This window comes from Sturnus vulgaris, chromosome 5 (genome assembly GCF_052056855.1).
Source record: "Sturnus vulgaris isolate bStuVul1 chromosome 5, bStuVul1.hap1, whole genome shotgun sequence".
NCBI lineage: Eukaryota > Metazoa > Chordata > Aves > Passeriformes > Sturnidae > Sturnus > Sturnus vulgaris.
The window spans coordinates 8,202,111-8,221,162 of record NC_142247.1 but is presented as its reverse complement, the minus strand read 5'-3'; the positions used below and the strand labels follow the sequence as shown (position 1 = coordinate 8,221,162).

Below are 19,052 nucleotides of genomic sequence, written 5' to 3'. Positions count from 1 at the left end.
TTTAGGAAATACTCTTTATGATAAAATGGTAAAATATACATTTTGAATTTAATTTAATTAATAAAATTTATCTTATATATTGCACTGTGAGATTTCTGGGCTAGATCCTGCTCTCTTGAAGCTGAAGTGATTTTCCATTTAAACCTGTGCACAAAGGATCCTGCACTTATACTGACCAGTGAAGTTTCTTGCACAGCTTTTGCAGGCAGCCCTTAGTCCAAGGGGATGCTCTGTAGGATTTGCATCTCCTGAAGGCAAAAGTGAACTTTTTGGTGAAATGACATTGATGTCCTGTTGGCTGATAGGTAAAGCCTGGAGAAGACCAGGCAGGAGAAAGTCAGTGTGTACATATTCCTTCCTCTGCATTCTCTAGAAAAGAAAAGAAGAAAGTTATCAGTACGAGTTTTCTCCTTGGACTTTTGTTCCTCTTTACTCTCCTTGATTTGACTGGTCCCCAGTTTCTCATATATCCAGTTCGTAGTTTGCTCCAGCTGTAATTTTACATCTGTGTGGTAAGAGCAAGGGATTATCTCTTGGATGCCCTTTAAAGCATCTTCAGGGATCATGGAGCTGTCACATCCTGTCTTTCCTGGGCAGTTTTCAAGTCCATCGAGTGTCACATCATGACCAAGTGAGGTTTCTCATAGAACATCATTTTAAGGGAGGCTGTGTTTCTAAATATAGAAGAAAGATATGCCATTGTCTGTTAAGGGAAAGGAGAGATGTAGGGCATGTAAGAAAAGCTGAGAGGAACTGGAAGGAGAATTAATATATTAACTGAAAAATGCAATTGTGGGTTGAGCAAAATGATTAATGTGTTTAGCTTTAATTTAGCAAATAATGTTGACCAAAAATAATGTTTTTATTGGAAAGTCTGTGATTTTTTTTTTAGTCCATTTTGGCATCTTCCTCTCCAAGCCATTTTACACAGTGCACCTACTACATGAAATTATGTAGATGCTTAGATTCAAGAGGCTTAAATAAGACTCAAAGAAACATCTGAAATTTTGGGTATTGCAAAGTGGACGTCGGGTAATTTATTAATGTGTAATTCTATCTCACTTGTAGGTGATTTCCTCAATACTGTGCTTTTGCTATACTGGTGATTCATGGAAATATGCTGATAGATTTCTTCCTTTTTTTTTACCCAGGGAATGAGTTAATTTAAAAAAAAATCATTAAATAAAAATACTATTTTTCTAAATAACAAACATTTTTTTATGGTTCTGTTCAACCATCAGGACTCCAGTCAATTTTAGGCATTGTATAGACATGTAATGGGGAAAAAAGTTTACTGACCAAAATGTCCACAGGTTTTTGTTTAGTAGTTGGGAATTACATTAATTGTTTAGTATACATAAAATTGTTTAGTTATACATAAAAAAGGAAAGACAAGTTCTTAAAAGAGTATAAGCAAATATGCTTGATTGCCAAAATGTGGCATGTAGGGAGACTACTGTCCACTGTTGTGGAGAATTGCTTTGCTTCCTGGAAACTGAAAAAACCTTTTTAATCTCTGATTAAAAATCTCTGATTTCTCTGTTACATACATTACTTACCTGGTCTTGCAGTGAAATAAGAGCAAAAGTGTTGTCTGTGGTCTAGTTAGGATGGTCTTCAGATGTATTAATGGTGCTTGGATAAAAGTTCATTAAACTTTTGCTGTCTTTTAAAAGTCAGTCTTGAACTCAAGTCTTCCTTCAGTTGGCTTGGCACACAGTGGAGAATGCTCCTTTATTCCCTTCAGCTTTGCTGTCAACTTGACTCTCAATAAGGCAAACCATGGAAGTTTTTGATAGCTAAGAGAAGAGACATTCCAGGCAGAAAGAATTCCATATTCTCCCTCTAATTAATGCTATTTAATTTCTACTGCCATTGTAACTGGGTGATGCTAGCTTGATGCTCAGTTCATTTGGTGCTGTCAATTATTGTGCTACACATGAGGAAGCAGTGTAGGTCACTTCCTTGAATCCCTACCAAGTTATCCCACAGAATTCAGCCAATTCAGACAGAAAGGGAGGCTGAAGATTAAAAGACGTAGAGGCCCAGGATGCTTCTTGCCCATTACCTCCTACCCATTTTTTAATATCCTCTGAGTTGTCCATATCAGGGGTTCTGTGGTCCTCAGCTCCCTTGTTTGTTGGTTTTTGTGCCTTTTTCGTGCTGAGTGACGTTTTCATGGATCCAGCTCCATTCTGCCCTCAGTTAGAAGATTCATCAGTTCAGCATTTTAATTATACTGAATACAGCTCGGGTAACTGATAATGCAGGAGGCTCATTTGCAGAAGACTTGTGGGGTTCAATAGGAGTGAAGTCAGACTAGATTAGATTTAGCAAAGATTTCTGAAGATTGTTTGAATCCATCTGCCAAACTGGATCAAACTCTAAAGAGCTCACCTTCCCGAGGGCAGCTACAGGAGGCAAGCTGAGCCAGGGAGAATTCTTCTCTCAGGACTCAAAGGAGAGAAGGACTGAGAATGATGGCAAAAGATGATGTCTGAGAGAGACAGGGACTTTCCTTTGTGGCTTCTCTAAGAAGTGAATTAGAGCAAGAGGAAGGGCCACAAGCTTCTAGCATGGTGTAAAATGTATGACCATGTGTGTGATATAGATGCTCTGTTTCTGCCCTGGGACTTAACAAAGAAACTGCCCCCAGGCACTCTTGTGCCTGAGTAAAGCAACTTCCCAGCACTCTGCACCTAGACACAGAGGAGCTGTGCAGGCTGCAGCCCTTGAGTCAAATGGCACAGCAAATGAAATTTTGAAGTGGGAGAAACTGGATTTCTAAGGGTCATTGAGCAAAAGCAACATCTCAACTATGACTTTTCCACGAATATCCATAAAGTGCTACCTCACTTTGCAATATAATAGCAAGATGTGGATTATTTTGTTCAGATAACTTGCTGTTTTACATCACTTCACCTGCATTTCATCATTTGATTTGCACCCTTAAGGGGAAGGAGGCTAACAACAGGATTTTGGGATAGTCAGCTGGGCTGGAATGTCAGGGGGTTTAGTATCAATGTGATATCACATGTTCATAAAGTGAACTCAACCAGCTGTGACTAAAAGATGAATTCCTGTGCAGGAATAGGTCTGTGCCAAGCCCAGGTGACCTCACAGACGTGTGTTTAGGAGACAGAAAGTTCCCTTCCCATCCCCACCTGGAGATGGAGCATTTTCCTGGCCGTGTGACACTGGCTCAGCCCTTCTGAGCATATTTAACTAGAGCAGTGTTACACTGGGGTTATGTGCCTGCATGGCAAACATTTCTCCTTCCTGCTGTCTCATTGTCATGGTGACCCAGCAATGGGGTGGGCTCTCCACTTCCTCGAAACAGGCCCCCATCCTTCAGCATTCAGACCTAGCAAAGAAATGTGGCACTTACACGCTTAAATACTTGCAGTGGGAGTATCAGAAATGCCTGAGTGGTGAATGATCTGTCCAGTAACTCAGCTCTGAAACCTCCTTTATCGTTAAGCAATCTAGGGAAAAAAAAAAAATTAAAAAATTTAAAAACCAGGAGCTTAGAGTCTGATGAGAAATTTCAGTCAAAGGACTGCATCAAAGTTTATTTCAAATAAAAGGGAAATTTAGCATTGGCTGTGCTAGCTTGATATTGTAATTACTTTATTTATCTTGCTTAATTGCAGCCTATTTACAGCAGGAAAATGTGTTTTAAATCAGTTTTGAGTACACAAGAAAATGAAACCCTGAAAGTGAATTAAATTTTGAAAATTGATTTGTTTCTGTGAGAAAAGAGTTTTTTGGAGAATGAGTTTCAATGAAACAAAGTATGTCATGTTTTTTTAAATATGAACTGAAAGGTTTCATTAAATTAAATGCCTTAAATTAATGCTTGACATCAGTTTGGTATAAGATTATGACTCAGATGCTGAAGGCTCTCCTCTCTTTTCATTCAGAACACACTAACACTAAGTGAAAAGCTCACAGTGAACAGTTTAGCTGGCCAATTTGGCTTCATTTCCTGGCTGCAGAGTATCTGTGAACAGTTATGATTTCCTCCATACTTATATTAATCAAAATTACTTAAAATTTATTTTAGATTTTTTTTCTCTAAATTAGATTAAATTGACTTAGCACTTAGAATTGCATCTCGTCAGTCTCAGTCAATTCATATGAAACTGAAAATGTTTCCTCTTTTTTAAAAAAAGAGTACAGGTTATTTTTACTGTTTATTTTTAGTCATATATAGGTGTTAATCTCGTACATCCACTATTAGCTTGCCTGAATTATGATAATACCTTTATTTCACTGTGATTGATTAGGTAAATTTCAGAGTGGTATGGTTTTTTTTCATTTGTTGCCCAAATGCAATGTTTTTAGTGTCAGAGTACCTTTGATTTGTTTGGAGTTTTGTTTGATTAATATCCTTGATCAATATGACTTGTTTTACATGTAAGTAAAAATTAGACAGTAAAATATAACCCAGTGCAAGAAAACCTCAAAAATGTATGCATCAGTCAAGTTGACACTAAGGCAGATAAAACTTTAATGGCCTATATGACCACATTTCTCACAACAATAGGGGTCTCAATGCCTTTAGAGTCAGGACTGTAAGTTTGGAACAGACCTTCTGAACTAAGATGGATCTGACCTAAGAGAAAAATACAAGACAGGCCCAAATGATTTCATGTGAATTAACTTTTTTTTTCCTTAGTTGTAAAGTGATCTCATTGAGAGTAGTCACCCAAATACAAAGCTTTCCTTGGTTGAATTCGTTCACATACATCAGCATTTTAAATGGAAAATTATTTAAATTATCTCCTGAAGAGTTTAAACTTTAACATTTAGAGGCAAATCTGTTCCTAGTTACTCCTATAGATTACTCCTGCTTTGATTGCACAGATTCTTTCTGTGCACCTCCCATGAGCAGTGTGTGCAATATCTGTGATGCTCCACGCACTGAAAGGAGTGTCAGTGGCCTTAGAGCAGGTCCTGGGGCTTACAAAGAGAGTTTTTCCCAGCTTACCTTTCTCTAGCAACATGAATGTTTTTTTCAACGAGTGTGAAGAAGTCAGTTCAGCTCCCTCCATATAGACACATAGGGTTTTTGAGGAACGGAAGCATTATGAGCCATTAGAAAAAGAAAAAAACAAAGAAAGAAAAAACATGGATGCATGCAAATGTTGTGAGAGTATAAACTCAAATGAAAGAAGTTGCTGACAGTCATCACCTCCTCTGCAGTCAGAGTGCTGTGGTACCAGCAAATGTCAGCATAAATGTCAGCTTCAAAATTACAAGCAGCAGTGAGTTTTTGAAGAGGATGTCTGGCGAAGCCAGAAAGGGCAGAGACCTGCTTGTCTTATTCCCTCTTCTTCTGATTACATTTTCTTTGCTCATTGCACCATGGCCATCTGCTTACATGTCTTATCTTTGAGAGAATTTAGGTAGTTAATAGAGTGATTGTAATTTTACATTTGATTCTGGTTCATAATGTCAGTGCTTCATGCCAGAGAAATGTGGTGTATAGCACATTAAATTTTGTAACATTCTGCTGAAATAGTGCCTGGGATTCATAGTTTGGTTTGGAAAGGAGCATATGGGAAATGGTCCCTTAGCCTTACCTTAGTCAAAGGTACAGTGCCAAGGAGTGAGGGCAGCTTTTCCTTTAAGCTGATGAGCAGCATCTCTGCTTGCTGCACATAAATGGAAATATCTGGGCTGGATCACTCTGGGATATCCCAGACCTGAAGTGTGCATGTTACTTAGAGTCTGTCAAAAGTACCTAGGGGAAAGACTGGATTACTCTCAGCCTACTTTAACTTACTCTGCTGGAAAAAAAATGCCCAACTTTGCAAGTAGAATGAGATTGAGGTATACTGAGTGCTTAGACTCTATGAAGTCGACCCAAGCACATAAACCACTTTAACCATGATTCTTGGGAATGACAAGTAGTACAAATGTTTAGAGGTAATAAGTCAGATACCCTTCTGACTTTTTAGGGGAAATTTTCTCAGACATTTCAAAAAACTGAATGCTCATGGGATTTCAAGTCAAGAACCTCAGTAGAAAAGGCACTGAAAATTGCTGTTTCATTTTTAAAACAGAGGTTGTCATCCTCAGGCCTTTGTTTAGACTCCACCTTCTGTAACTCTTCATTTGATCCCCAAGGCCACTCTTACCCTACTCTACTTCTACCCAAGTAGAATTTCCATCCTGCCTCCTATGCATCAGCCCTCAGAGGGCATCAAATTCGATTTCAGGGGGTATCAAATTCAATTTTGCACCTCACACCTTTTACTTCTCTCAGGAATCCCTCAGTGAACTGTGTTCTAGAATAGTCAGAAGGAGGGAAAATAAGCACATCAGCCTTTGGTAATTCCTGATGGGATTAGAGGTCTTATATCATGTGGCTCAGCTACCTCCTGTTTGTACAAGCTCAAAGAGATGTGCATTGGGAAATAACATGGGACAGCTGGTACCCTCTGAACTCATATCTTATTGCAATATCATGCTCCTAAGGACATGGAAAGAGTTTAATACCAGCCTGTAGGGTACCCACTTTGCTTGCCTTGGAAATAGCCTTTCCACTTCCCCTCAGAGTCTAATAAGGGATAAAGTGCCTCTCCTTGAGCTCAATGATAGAAACTAAATATAAGAAAAAGTCTTAATGTAGTGGTGCAAGGAGGCCTGTGTTGTCCATTCAGATGTGGAAGTCAGTGCAGGACAAATTCTCAGTCCCTCTCTGGTTTTCTTCAGTATTCCTCCCTCTGAAAAACATCCTACTCCAGAGGAATCAGAGTGCCTTGAGTTTTTTTCAGTGACAGGCCAAAGCCAAATGATTTTGTCAAATGATTTTGTCAAAGCCAATCCACAAGCTGTCTGAAGTCAGGGGGTAGAGTTTTAGAAGTTAGCTATTAAAATATGTGTTGTCTTTTAGCAACTCTTAATTGTTTACTGAAGTGGTTCGTTTTGAGCCATTCTTTCCCCCAGATAGATTTCTCATCAACTTAAGCCAAGAGTAAAGTTCCCAATAATCAAATCAAGATCTAGTTTCCATCATTCATTATAAGCAATTCTACTTCTGTCAGATTCCTTACACAACTCTGCTTTCAAGCTGCAGCACCTTTCCCTCCCAGTGTGTGCCAGGAGAAATAAGTGTGTGTTCAAAAATAAGCACCATTTGAGTTTGCTTCTCTGTACCTGCAAGCAAAGAGCTATCAGAAAACAGATCAGGTGTAATCACAAGCCATGTATCAAAACAGAGAATACCTTTGTCCTCTCCATGCTGATCATAAGGCAAATACAAATCTTGTGGCTGAGGTCTGTCTTTTAGCCTAAAAACAAGGAAAAATAAATAGAAAAAACCTCTTATGTCTTTGCATGGACAGAGGGCCATCTTTTCTTTGCTTGAGAAGTTGGCACCTAAATTAATTCATTAATGTGAGACTGATGTCAAGAATGATAGCAGTGAAAATATGGCTGCTGTAATTAGATTAGTGCTTTTAGGAGAAACAATATTCATTGAAAATAATAATTTTCTATATATGTGGTGCATAGATTAAATGTGCAATTAAATGTTCCGTTAAAATAGCCTAACTTCCTTAAAATTACCTCCAGACCAACCAGTTCTGACCATTATCCAGTACTTCTGCACAGTTAAAAGGTTTTGAGACCACATGCCATTTTCAGGAAGCAGGCAGGAAGCCTTCCTGGTAAAGAAACATTTATATGAATCCCAAACTGCTCAACTGATTTACAGAAACCAGCAGATTTTTTTGAAATATGTTGCAGCAGCTAGATCACCCTCTCTCTTTCCCTTCCCAATACACCTCTTTTTCTGACCAAACCATATGATTGAAAAAATAGAGGCATTTGTGACAAACAAAAACCAAAGGCAGCCAGTGGGTGACTTCATGCTGTGAAACAATAGATGTGTCTGCCCAGTCAAAGAAAAATTAAATGAGAGGAAAATTAGGAATTTTATCATGAAAACAGTGATCCTGTTCAGGGCTTGAGTACTGGCAAGACTTTCAGAATACACACTTTGGGAAGCCCCCAGAAGACTCCTATAGTTGGACCCACTAAATTCCTCTACAGGGAAGCTTTTGGCACATGAATCAACCCCATGCATGCTGCAGAGATAACAGGTAGGCTTGTAGCTGGTGAAAGAAGAAAACACAAAAGGAACTTATTTGCTAGAACTGACAAGTGAAAGACTAAAGCCAAAAGGGAATATTAAAACACAGAGGCAGTTTTGAGGTTACTTTTTGTTTGATGGGACTCTAAGTGAGAAGCAGGACCATCTGTGTCCAAAATAAACCATCATAAAGATTAGAGGGAAAACTGAGTAACCAGTGGGAGAGCAATAATCAAGTTCAGCTTATCAGAAGAGATGCTTGTTTTAGAAGAGGTGGGTAAGACTCTCAAATTGGAGGAGAGCACAAGTTCCCAGATAGCTCCAAAAGGATTTTCAAAATAACTACCTAAATGTGGATTAAAGAAGCAAACATTAAAGCCCTTTTGCTGATGCTGCAGTCATTTTATGCTATTCCATCCATGTTGTCCAGGTCTCAAGACAAAGAACACACAAGATGAGTCCAATGTGAGGAAAACAGCTCAGCATCCAGCAGGCAGCTGGAGCAGCTCAGTAGAAAGCTCTGTGTCATGTCCAGGGAGAGAACCACAAACATCTGGGCCAGCAATGCTGCCCTGGAAACAGCTGTTTCAAGACTTGCTAAGGCTGGGGAGTGACTCAAAACTAGATTTCTAATTTTTCCCCCACTTTTTCAGAGCAAACAGGGAGTTGGCTGTTGTTGGTGTGTGATAAGAGAGGTGATGGAGTATGTGACTGAGGAGAAGGCTCAGAAGAGCTCATGGTAAAACCATAAATAATGGAAGGGATGTTGGAGAGGGAAAAAGCTGCTGGTTACCAGCAAAAAATGAGTGAATGAGTGGGGCTTGAGGGAAGAAAAGATGGAAAACTCTTGGTGGTAGGTAGTGACAGTGGTCAGAAGCCTAGTGTGGCAGTCAGAAAAATGAGCAATTGGACACTCACTGAGGAGTATGTACGGGACTATTTGGTTTAGAGACATAATTGATTCAGACTTTCCTAGCGACAGCTGAAGTTTCAGACCTCAGTGATGAAAAATGAAATTATACACTCATGATTTTTTGATTAAAAAAAAAAAGAAAGGAAATGCAAGTTTTAGATATCAACACTGTTGAAATTTGTCAGAAAGAAGAAAACGGAATGAAAAAAAAAGTGAGAGAGAATGGAGAGCAGAATCCTTCTAACTGCTGCTGCAAATTTATCTAATCCAGAATATGTATGAAACTTTCACTGCCCCTTCCCTATTTTTAAGGGAACTGTCTTTTAGGTTTTCAGTTGGGCCTTGGGCTTGGGGTTTTTTTGGCTTCAAGAGATACAATTCATTTGTCTGCTGTAGACTTGTTCATGACAGACAAATATAATATAACAAATTATCTTCCATTAAAAAATTGCAGACTTGGGTCAGCTGCCATGTAACTCATTGTGTTTCATTCCCTCCCAAGGGTTCCATCTATCCCCACAAAATAAATTCATGTGTACTAAGTTAGGGTTTTTTTCATGACTAGGCAATATCCCTGTTCCCTGGAAACTTGCAGTTGTTATTTGTCTTTGTGAACCTCCCCTTTGAAAATGCCAAATCCTTTAAATTAATGCTTCAGAGGGTCATATTTTGCATTTCAGTTGTTGAAAAGACCTTGCATTTATTCAACAATATAAAGCCCCTTGAGGATCAACAACGACAGTATATTATGGAAAAGTGTGCTGTGCTTTCTGTTACTTGGGAGTTGATTACTCACATAATCATAACTTACAACATTCAAAACTTACAGTACTTTTTTTCCATTCTTTTATCATTGTCTTTTTCATCATAAAATTCAGCTTTTTTTTTTTCCTAATATGACTAGATCCTGCTCTCAGTGATGCCTCTGTCTTCCCTGGTACAGAGCAGATTCCCTGGCTGGATGAAGTAGGGTCTTCAAAAACTTTTGGAGGGTTAAATTTTGGTCAGCATCCAAATTTCCTTGATTGATTAAGAGCTATTTAAATTATCATGGGCTAATTGTATTCAAGTGCCCCTTTCAGAAGGAGTAGCTTTATCCCAGGAAAGCTAGCACAGTTTCACTGTGATTTTAGAGAGAACATCAGTACCTTTAACTGCCCTTAATGCCAATTTTATTTAATTAAACAAACACTTTTCTAGAAGCAAACTGAGATTCTTGGAAATCAGCACAGAGCTTTCCTGAGCAGTTAACAATTCCAAGGAAGTAAATTAAAATAACCATGAGTAAATGTAAATTGAGTTCATACATTAAATCTAGGGATTTTATTTTATTTTAAATTTAGGGATCTTGTACCTTGGTCCAGTAGTGCAGTTAGCTCACTTGCCCCTTTGCTCTTCATTCAGACTGTAAGGAAAAACTAAACACAGTGAGAGACAGGCCTTGTTTTTTAGTGGCACCTAGCACAGAGAAAATACCCAGGGATGTCATCCCCACAGTTCTGTCTGACTTACTCCCTAAGAAACACTGAATTAACCCTTTTATTCTTCTTATTTACCTGCAGCAACCCATTTAGTTCTTCTGCCTCGGCTCCTGCTGCATAAACATTACACATAGAGTTATTCTGGTGCTAGTGGCTGTGTGAATAATTATATTGCACATGGAATTATTCTGGTGCTAGTGGCTGTGTGAATAATTAAGGTAGGTAAGCAGCCAGCCCAGTGTATTTGCACTGTTTTACCCACAGCCTGCAGATCTGCCTGTGCTCGCTCACAGGTACAGCCGAATTTCCCAGAATTTGATGTCCTGTACTTTCCACATGCTCTGTAAAAAACAGAGACACATTCTTTGGTGCCCCCAAGTACCCATGTGTAAATGCATGGGAGATTGAACAGCACACTTATTTCTCCCTCTCCAGGGTTTTATAAAAAGCATTTTGATTGACAAAAGCATTTTGATTGATAAAATGTTACAGGAGGAGGAAAACTACTTTTATTTCCTGGGATTCCTGCAAGGTTTATCTTTGCTTCTGGCAGGGGGGTGGTGGGGAGGAGGGGTAATTTTAGCATTTAGCTCAACCTAGACAGTAAAAAGACTATCAGTCTGTATCTTTATGTCTCCAGTCCCCTTCACATTCTGGTGTCACAGCCTCAGACAGCTTGCACTGTTTGGGTTCGTAACATTGCACTAACATGTTTTTAAGGTTAGAAAAGAATTCAGTGTTCAGCAAAAATTTTAAATGAAAATCCTTTCTTTTCACATTAGATTTAGTAAATCCCTTCCCTTTTACAAATGAGAAATCTGGGCCTAACCTATTATGACAGCATTTCTGAGTTTTTCACCTGTGAAGGTTTTTGTGTTTTATAAACCTAATTAACTGTAATAAGAAAATAATAGGACATAATGTTTGTTTTACAAGGTGATTGATCTCTTGGCAGCCTGGCAGACTCTTTTATTGATTGGTTGGTGGATAATGTCAGAGTGGATATGTCCTGGAGGAGAATAGCTGACACCTAAATCCATATGTGACAGATTACCATCTGTGTTGGAAGACAGGTTTCTTCGTGAAATTGCGAAGATAACAGGTGAAAATTGAGAAAGTGACATGAGGGAAATGTGTTGAAACCTGCCTCAACCTTTCCATGCTCTAAGAGCATTTACACAAAGCTCTCTATTTTGTGGGCAGCCTGTTTTCAGGATGAGGGAGATTAAATTTTAATTACATTCATTCCTGTCTACCCAGTCTAGATTTAATCCTGTTAATTAGGAAAATGTCTTGTCCCACAACCTAACTATAAAGCTAATTAAACAGAGAATCTTCATTTGCTACTTAGTGGAACTTCAGTTCAGTAATGACTATCATACTTTACAGTTAATTAGCACAGTGGGAGGGAAAATGAGGATGTTGTTGAAGCACAGAACTCAAATTAAAGGTGCTATAATATATGCTTTATTTCATTTTGTAGCTATCTGATGCAGGCAAGTTGCACACTATCCTACCTGCCTCAGTTTCACATTTGTTAAAGAAGAATTAATTAAATGTATCTCTCCTGCAGAAGTGTTGTGTAGGTTTAATGTAATGAAGATAATAAGCTGCTGGCCTTTGAAATCCACAAGTAGAAGATACTGCATAAATAGAGTTATTCCACCCTGAAACATGGAAGAGGCAATGAACTATGCAGTTTCAGGTGGAGTGGTGGAACAATAATTACACCTCCTAAAGCAAACATGGCCCTAACAGTCCTGCAGACATTCACAAAATTTTCCAGTGCAGAGCACTGTCAGCATGGAACCTGCTGCTGGATCAAACCATTCTGAAACCCAGACCAGAAATTTCAAACAACTGTAATTTGACTTAAACATTTTGACAGCAAATTACTTGGATTCATGACACCTTGTTCCATAATAGTGCATTTTAAAGTATTGGTCCTGAGGATACCAAGTGATAATTACCAATCCCCAATTTTACAAATGAAGTAGAGCAGAGAAGTGCTACACCTTGTCCAAATGTTGGGCAAATCCATTGTAAAACTGGAACTAGGACATACAACCACCTGGAAACTAACCACACATCAGCTGGATGGAGCAGCAGAGCCTGTGTTCTACTTTGATTTAGATTTTCTCATAGTGGCACTGATCCAATGAATCTGGGGATATGAAATTATCTTTCTGCCTTAATGAGATATCCCTGGCATGTGTTATATAAGGTGCTATGCAATATACATTTAGAGTATTGCAGGTGGAGCCTGGTAGCTTCTCCTTATGTTAATCCTGAGTTTACAAGTTCTATTGAGAAGTGGCAGACAGATATCAAAATAATTTCAGTCTGAGCATTGGTGGCTCTGTAATATTTGTAACAGAGAACAGCATGCAGGACAAGGTGTTTTGTGCAAGCCTGTGCTGATTGGCACCCCAGGGTAACCTGCTGAGTTGTTCACTGGGCTTGGATTCAAGTGTGGATGAGTTAGTTATTTTTTTCTGTTCCTCTATTCCCCCACCTCCAGCATGGGGTTAAAAAGTTTTGTGGCTGCTTTATAAAGTACCTTGTGGTCTGTGCACATCAGGGAACTAATATCTGTGTCAACAAGGCACTAGTCCCAAATTTAAGGGGACACTGGTGATTTGTAAAACCATGAGAAAGAGCAAGGGAAGAAAAGCAAGGGAAAATTAGGAAATCAGGGAACAAAAAGGACTAGCAAACCAGCCCACCTCGCAGAAAATATATTTATACCGATGTCCACTGTATACTGGTAATAGCATGACTAATTCCAACACACTGGCTTTCATTATTAAAAACAAGGTTATGGAATTTCAGTAATTATTTTAGGTTGATCTGGGAGTATATTATTTTCCTGGAGCTAGGTAACATTTTAAATCTGCAAAGGATTAAGCAGACACAATGAGTTCAAATATTTGTCCAGCCATTGAAAGGAGGATCCTCACTTCCGCCTGTGATGAGGCTTTGGAAATCTCCATCTCCATCATTGTTCAACAGCTACGTGAAGATTGCATGTTGATTACCCTTTCAGTCGCCTTTAAGCAGCTTATGGGAAATGTTAAGTTCTAAGTTATCTTAAATCCCAACTTTTTAATTTGTTCCCTGGCTTGTATGCAGTGAGGCAAATCTCTGTGGGTTTATATGAACACACACAAGTGCATACATGCAGCCTGATCAGAACCAGCTCCTTCCAAACATGAATTGCACTGAGGAGAGCTTAAAAAAGGTGCAGGTGGAACAGGAGCAGGCATTCCCATTAATCTTCACAAGATCTTGAAAAGAAAAATAACAGTCTGCCTGCTTAGCCAAGTCAAATTGTAGGTATGCAGCTTAGCACAAAACATCTGAGTTTCTATACTTTTATTTGAAACTGTAAAGCTTTACTTAAAGCTAATTCTACTGCCTCCCTCACATTTTCAGAACCTCAGAGAAAATAGGATAATCTATAGATTACAGATTATAATAATTGTATTATGTTATGTTATGTTATATTATATTAATTATATTTACAAACCCAGGGTTTGTTTCTGGGTTCACATGGACACACAGCTTTTGTGATGGTGTTGCTGAGATCCATCTTGAGACAAATATTTGCAATTGGGGTTTTTTCCTTCAAATATTACAACTTTAAGGAAGGTGTTAGCTTCCTTGTTGCAAATCTTATCTTTGCTTTTGTTTGTATTTAATTGCTTGGGAATTCAATGAACCATTTTCAGAGCTAACAGGAGGCTTGAGTGCTGAGTTGCTTGTTAAACCATACCTTCACCTGATAGTTTTGACCATAATTTTCAATGCTTCTGTGGTTTCTCACTGGCCTGTATTTTCATATCTGCATGTGTCCCAGTTTGGTATTTTGTAGCAGATCATCAGCTTGTATGAGCAAGGTATCATTTAACAATATTGACTTACTGCATTGGGAGAAATCCTTTGGGATTTTATTCCCAGTGCACTGAAAGCCCATCAGACCTCCTGATCTGAAACTACTCTCACTATATCATCAGGGCATTTTGTGTGCAACCCCCATGGAGGAAATACAGCTCTTTACATCCTTTTGCATTTCTGAGGATAAAGGGAAGCAGAGCCTGTGGGAAGTTGGAGCTATTTTTCTGCAACCTGCATCTTAAGGAGCCACTTGAGGACTGTGTTTGAAGAGAGCAGGTTTATGACTGCTGCACAGACAGTCCCAATAATAGTAGGGGAATATTTGACTTAGTCATGTCAAAGCTGGTAGACACCACAATGGGTTTCCACTGTGTATTTTTGTCCAACACGAGAGGCAGACACGCTTACCCTCTGTGAAGTTCAAAGAGGCACTTGACAAAGTTGGGTACCAGTGAGGTTAAAGATGAATGGGACCTCACCTTCTCACACAGTGGAATTATTTATTTTCACATGACTCATAACACAAATTATTTATAGCCAAGGAAAGAAAAATAGTGGGGATACAGACTTGCTGCAATTTCTCTGAAGCAGTTAGACATGATACATACAATTGGATACTGCTCTCTTCCAAGTGAAATGCAGCAATGTGCTGCTCTCCACAGAGTGAAATAATTTTTACATGCCTTGTCAGTCTCGCTATGGCCATGGAAAGAAATACAGTGAAAGCAGAGACATTGGCACTGTTTATGTTATTTAGAATGTTTTTGCAGCTAACAGTTTTGACCTCTCTTCTGTTTTGATGGTCCCTGTTTCAAAAGGTCATGTCATGTTTTCCAGTTAGAAGAAATGAATAAATACTTTCTTTTCCTGTGGACTCTCCCAAGTTTAACCAAGATCCTGGTTCAGAATTATTCCAAAAAAATTGCTGGTGTAAAGCTAATATGCTGCATTGTCAGTGGAATTACAGTTATTAACAGCCTAAAATCTATACTCTGATACCAGCAGGATTTAATTTTTTCCTCTTATGGTCGTGAGAGACACAGAAAAGAGACTGGAATTTGGAATTTAACATGTGAAATCCAGGGGCCGTCGTTTAAAACATCAATCGTTACTCCAGAATGGTGTTTGACAGGCTGCAAGTAATTTCTACTTCAAGCAGTCTCAGGCAGCAGAGTAGCCCAAAGGTCATGTTGTTCTTATCACGGGTAAAAGATACTTTCTTCATGATGGATGACTGTTCTGGGTGTTTATGATGCATAACTTATTAGTAATTTTAATTCACAATTCCATTTGTCCCCCAGTTTTGTCAGGGCAAGCTAAACTGTAGTTAGGTACACCTGTGCTGCACGAAAGGATGGGAGCTGTAATCCATCCTAGCACCCACACCACAGTGCCAGCTGCACCTTAGGGAGCTGGGAGGAATCAACTTCTCCAAAAGGAAATGCCAGGCTGCAGGAATTGGGCCAAAAATTTTTGTCTTTTCACTGCCAGGCTTGGGCTGTGCAGATGATGACAGCCGAAACCAAAGGGTTGCTGCCTCCAGTGTCGTGGTGTTACACAGAGTGCAAGATCTGTGTTCTTCACCACATCTATCAGGTTGGGAGCTCAGGGTTATCTGTTCTTGGCCAGCCAAATGCCAGAACTGCAGCACCACAGACAACAAACAGACTCCTGATTTTGGGGCACTTTGGGAACTTTTTCCAAGACCCAAAGATTTGAGCTGGCTTTGCACAAAGCACTCATGGTGTTCCACAGCTGCTGCCTTCAATTTACCCTCATTCTTTTAATTGGATTGGATGCAAAAGCCACTCCTCTGCAGAACCAGGCACAAAAGGAATAAGCACCAGTATTAGTTCAGAGGGCCTGAGAACAAATTTCCCATCTCCTTGCCATAAGTGCAACTCATAAGAAAACCTTTATAACAATATACATTCCTGTTTGAGCCCTGGACATATTTCTGTCAGTTTGTGTGCAACAAAGTGCTTTTTTAGAAATGATGGCTGAATTTGCCTCTCAGCTATTCAAATTTTTAGATCTACCACCACACTCCTCTTGCTGCTGTTTATATTTTACATACAGAAATGTGGTAAGCACTGCACCACTTTCCCGTGTTGGAATCTTATGTTTCCAAAAATTAATTAATTACTTCCACTAAGAATCCTCCTAAATTCAAATAATTTTTAAATTATGCCCTTCATTCACCATCATCTTGCTGGTTTTGATAAATTTCCATTTCATATATTAGATCTTTTGCCATGTAGATTTGCATTTTTCAAGATTTGCTCTTTACATGGCCAGCTGTTACCTCTAAGTTTCAAAGATCTTATAGCAAGCTTTTCAAAAGGAAGCATCACTATCCATTTAGTTCCCTGAAAGATCTTGTTTTCAGTTCCAGAAGTGGGCAGCCAAGGCTCAATTACTTCTTCATTGTATGCATTCATAAAAAGAGCTAATTTTTTTTGCACAGTTCTTCTCCTGAAAAATAATATAAATACTTTTTTTTTTCCTTTTTCAAATAAATATGGATCCGTGGTTTTATAACTGGGGGAGGATGGAAAGATACCCTGTATTTCAAATGAGGTTTTGTGGCCTGTTACATACTTACTTCACCACCTTTTATGGATTGGAAAAGAGGTTGGTCATTCCAGTTGTTCAACACCTCTGGGAGAAGTTAAAAGGAGTGGGAAGTAGAATCATCAGTATGAAATTCAGAACAGAGGTCTTACCAAGTTCATCACTCCACTTTGTAATCACTGTTTGAAGTAAGAGCCATTGATCCTGTCCTTCATATACACACACACACATATATATATATATACGAGGCTTTCCAATGAAGGCAATAGGTGCTCTGTCTTCAGGATAACTGAAGAAGCAACGTTTCACATGCACTTACAGTTAGTTCCTTTCTGCTGCACCAAGTGAAAAAAGCTTGATATGTGAAAATACTGTATCACTGTGTCACTGAATAATGAGCTAAATAGCTTATAATGCTCATTTTGAAAAAATGTATCCTTGCATTTGTTTGTGTAAGTAGGATAGAGTATTTCTTCAGAATTCAAGTATCTCTTAGCTTTTTACTTTGTTTGTTATTACTTCAATTTTTCATGTGTTCTTATGTTTCGATAGTTCCTATACAAGGTAAAACGATTCACGTCCTCCGCAGGTTGAAGTCTGCTGTCAGGCAGAGCACTCCATCTGCAGAGGAGCTTCCCTGAATGTTCCCTAACACCAAAGTACCTCAGCTTGGGTCATCTGTTGGTTCCAGTTCTGAGAGAATCACCTCTATCTCCTCAACAGCTCAGCCCATAGCTCTCCTTGTGAGATAGGTGTGGGAAGGGACACATCTGACCAGCCTGGTTCCTGACAGGGACAGCAGCCTCCTTGGGGATCAGAGTATATGCCTGCATTCCTGCCCTGAACGACTGAGTTGCTGTCACAAACTACATTTTTTCTGTCATGAATTAAATCTTTGCTGTTCATTCCCTGCAGATATTGATGAGTGTTTGGTAAACAATGGTGGCTGTGACCATTTCTGCCGAAACACGGTTGGCAGCTTTGAGTGCAGCTGCCAGAAAGGATATAAACTGCTCACAGATGAAAGGACCTGCCAAGGTAATACCTCATTAACCTTACTCTTCGTGTAATGAGAGTGTTATTTCCACTGGATTTTGTTGTTGTTGTTGTTGTTTTTATACTTAAGTCATTTGTACTGCAAGTTTTAATTGTACTGTCATAGGAAGTAAGGTTAGAAAACACCTGTGAGATTTCTGTTTTCTGAGGTGGGATTAGAAGATTATTGGAAATGTCTTGTTTCAATGTTTTTAGTAGTAGGAATGCCAGTGCCCTGCTGAAGTGTAAAAATCCAAATGGCATAGTGGAATAGCCTGAGGCAAAGAGTCTTATGTTCAAATCCTCTCATTTGCTATGATCTGAATGGGACAGAGGCTTATCTTATTTAGACCAGAGTCATTTAGAGTAACCGACTGTAATACAGCATTTGCAAGATTTGAACTACAAAAAAGGGTTTAATTTGTGAGCTCACCTTTGCCTGAGAGAAGCTATTTATTAAGGGATAATGGTGGTGTTTTGTGGGAATTCAAATGAAGTGTGTTTTACATCGTTTGCTGTGAAGGTCATGATTTGTTACCTAAGTCATCTGATGTTATGTATTCTTTGACTAATTAAATGCATAACCATTTCCAACTAGTGACCATGTACCTTTGGAGAAATGACATTTAAACTCTATAGCTTTACTTTTTAAAAAACTCATAGAAAAGGCTAGAAAGATAAGCATGCATCAAAAGAGAGAGAAAGGGAAGGAAGATGTATTAAATTAAAAATTTGCACAGAAAATGCCATTTTATTAATACGTGATTATTTGCATGGATTTTGAATAAGTAAAAGTGATGAAGTCCAAAACAGCATTGGTATTTTAGATCTTTTTTGTTTATCCACAACAGAGAAGCCACTATCTGAAGATACATGTGTCATTCCGAATTTCTTCCATTGCTTCTCATTGGTGCTTCCATCCAGCATTTGAGAGGCCACCTCCACCCTGACTGTGTGATGAGGCACAAAGGAATTAGTGAAAGCTTGGTTTCAAGCTGGACAGGGTGGAAAGAGCTGAGATTAGCACAGCTCATGCCTCATGATTCAA

General features: G+C 38.9%; 1 protein-coding gene across 3 annotated transcripts in view; it reads left to right on the top strand.

The window, feature by feature from the left end:
- SCUBE1 (signal peptide, CUB domain and EGF like domain containing 1) overlaps positions 1-19,052 on the top strand; it is a 190,390-nt gene that overhangs the window by 125,777 nt on the left and 45,561 nt on the right. For all 3 annotated transcript variants that reach the window (XM_088164796.1, XM_014881079.2, XM_014881070.2), the window contains one exon: positions 17,885-18,007. In XM_088164796.1, the coding sequence (XP_088020922.1) occupies positions 17,885-18,007 (123 nt within the window). The remainder of the gene's footprint in view (positions 1-17,884; positions 18,008-19,052) is intronic.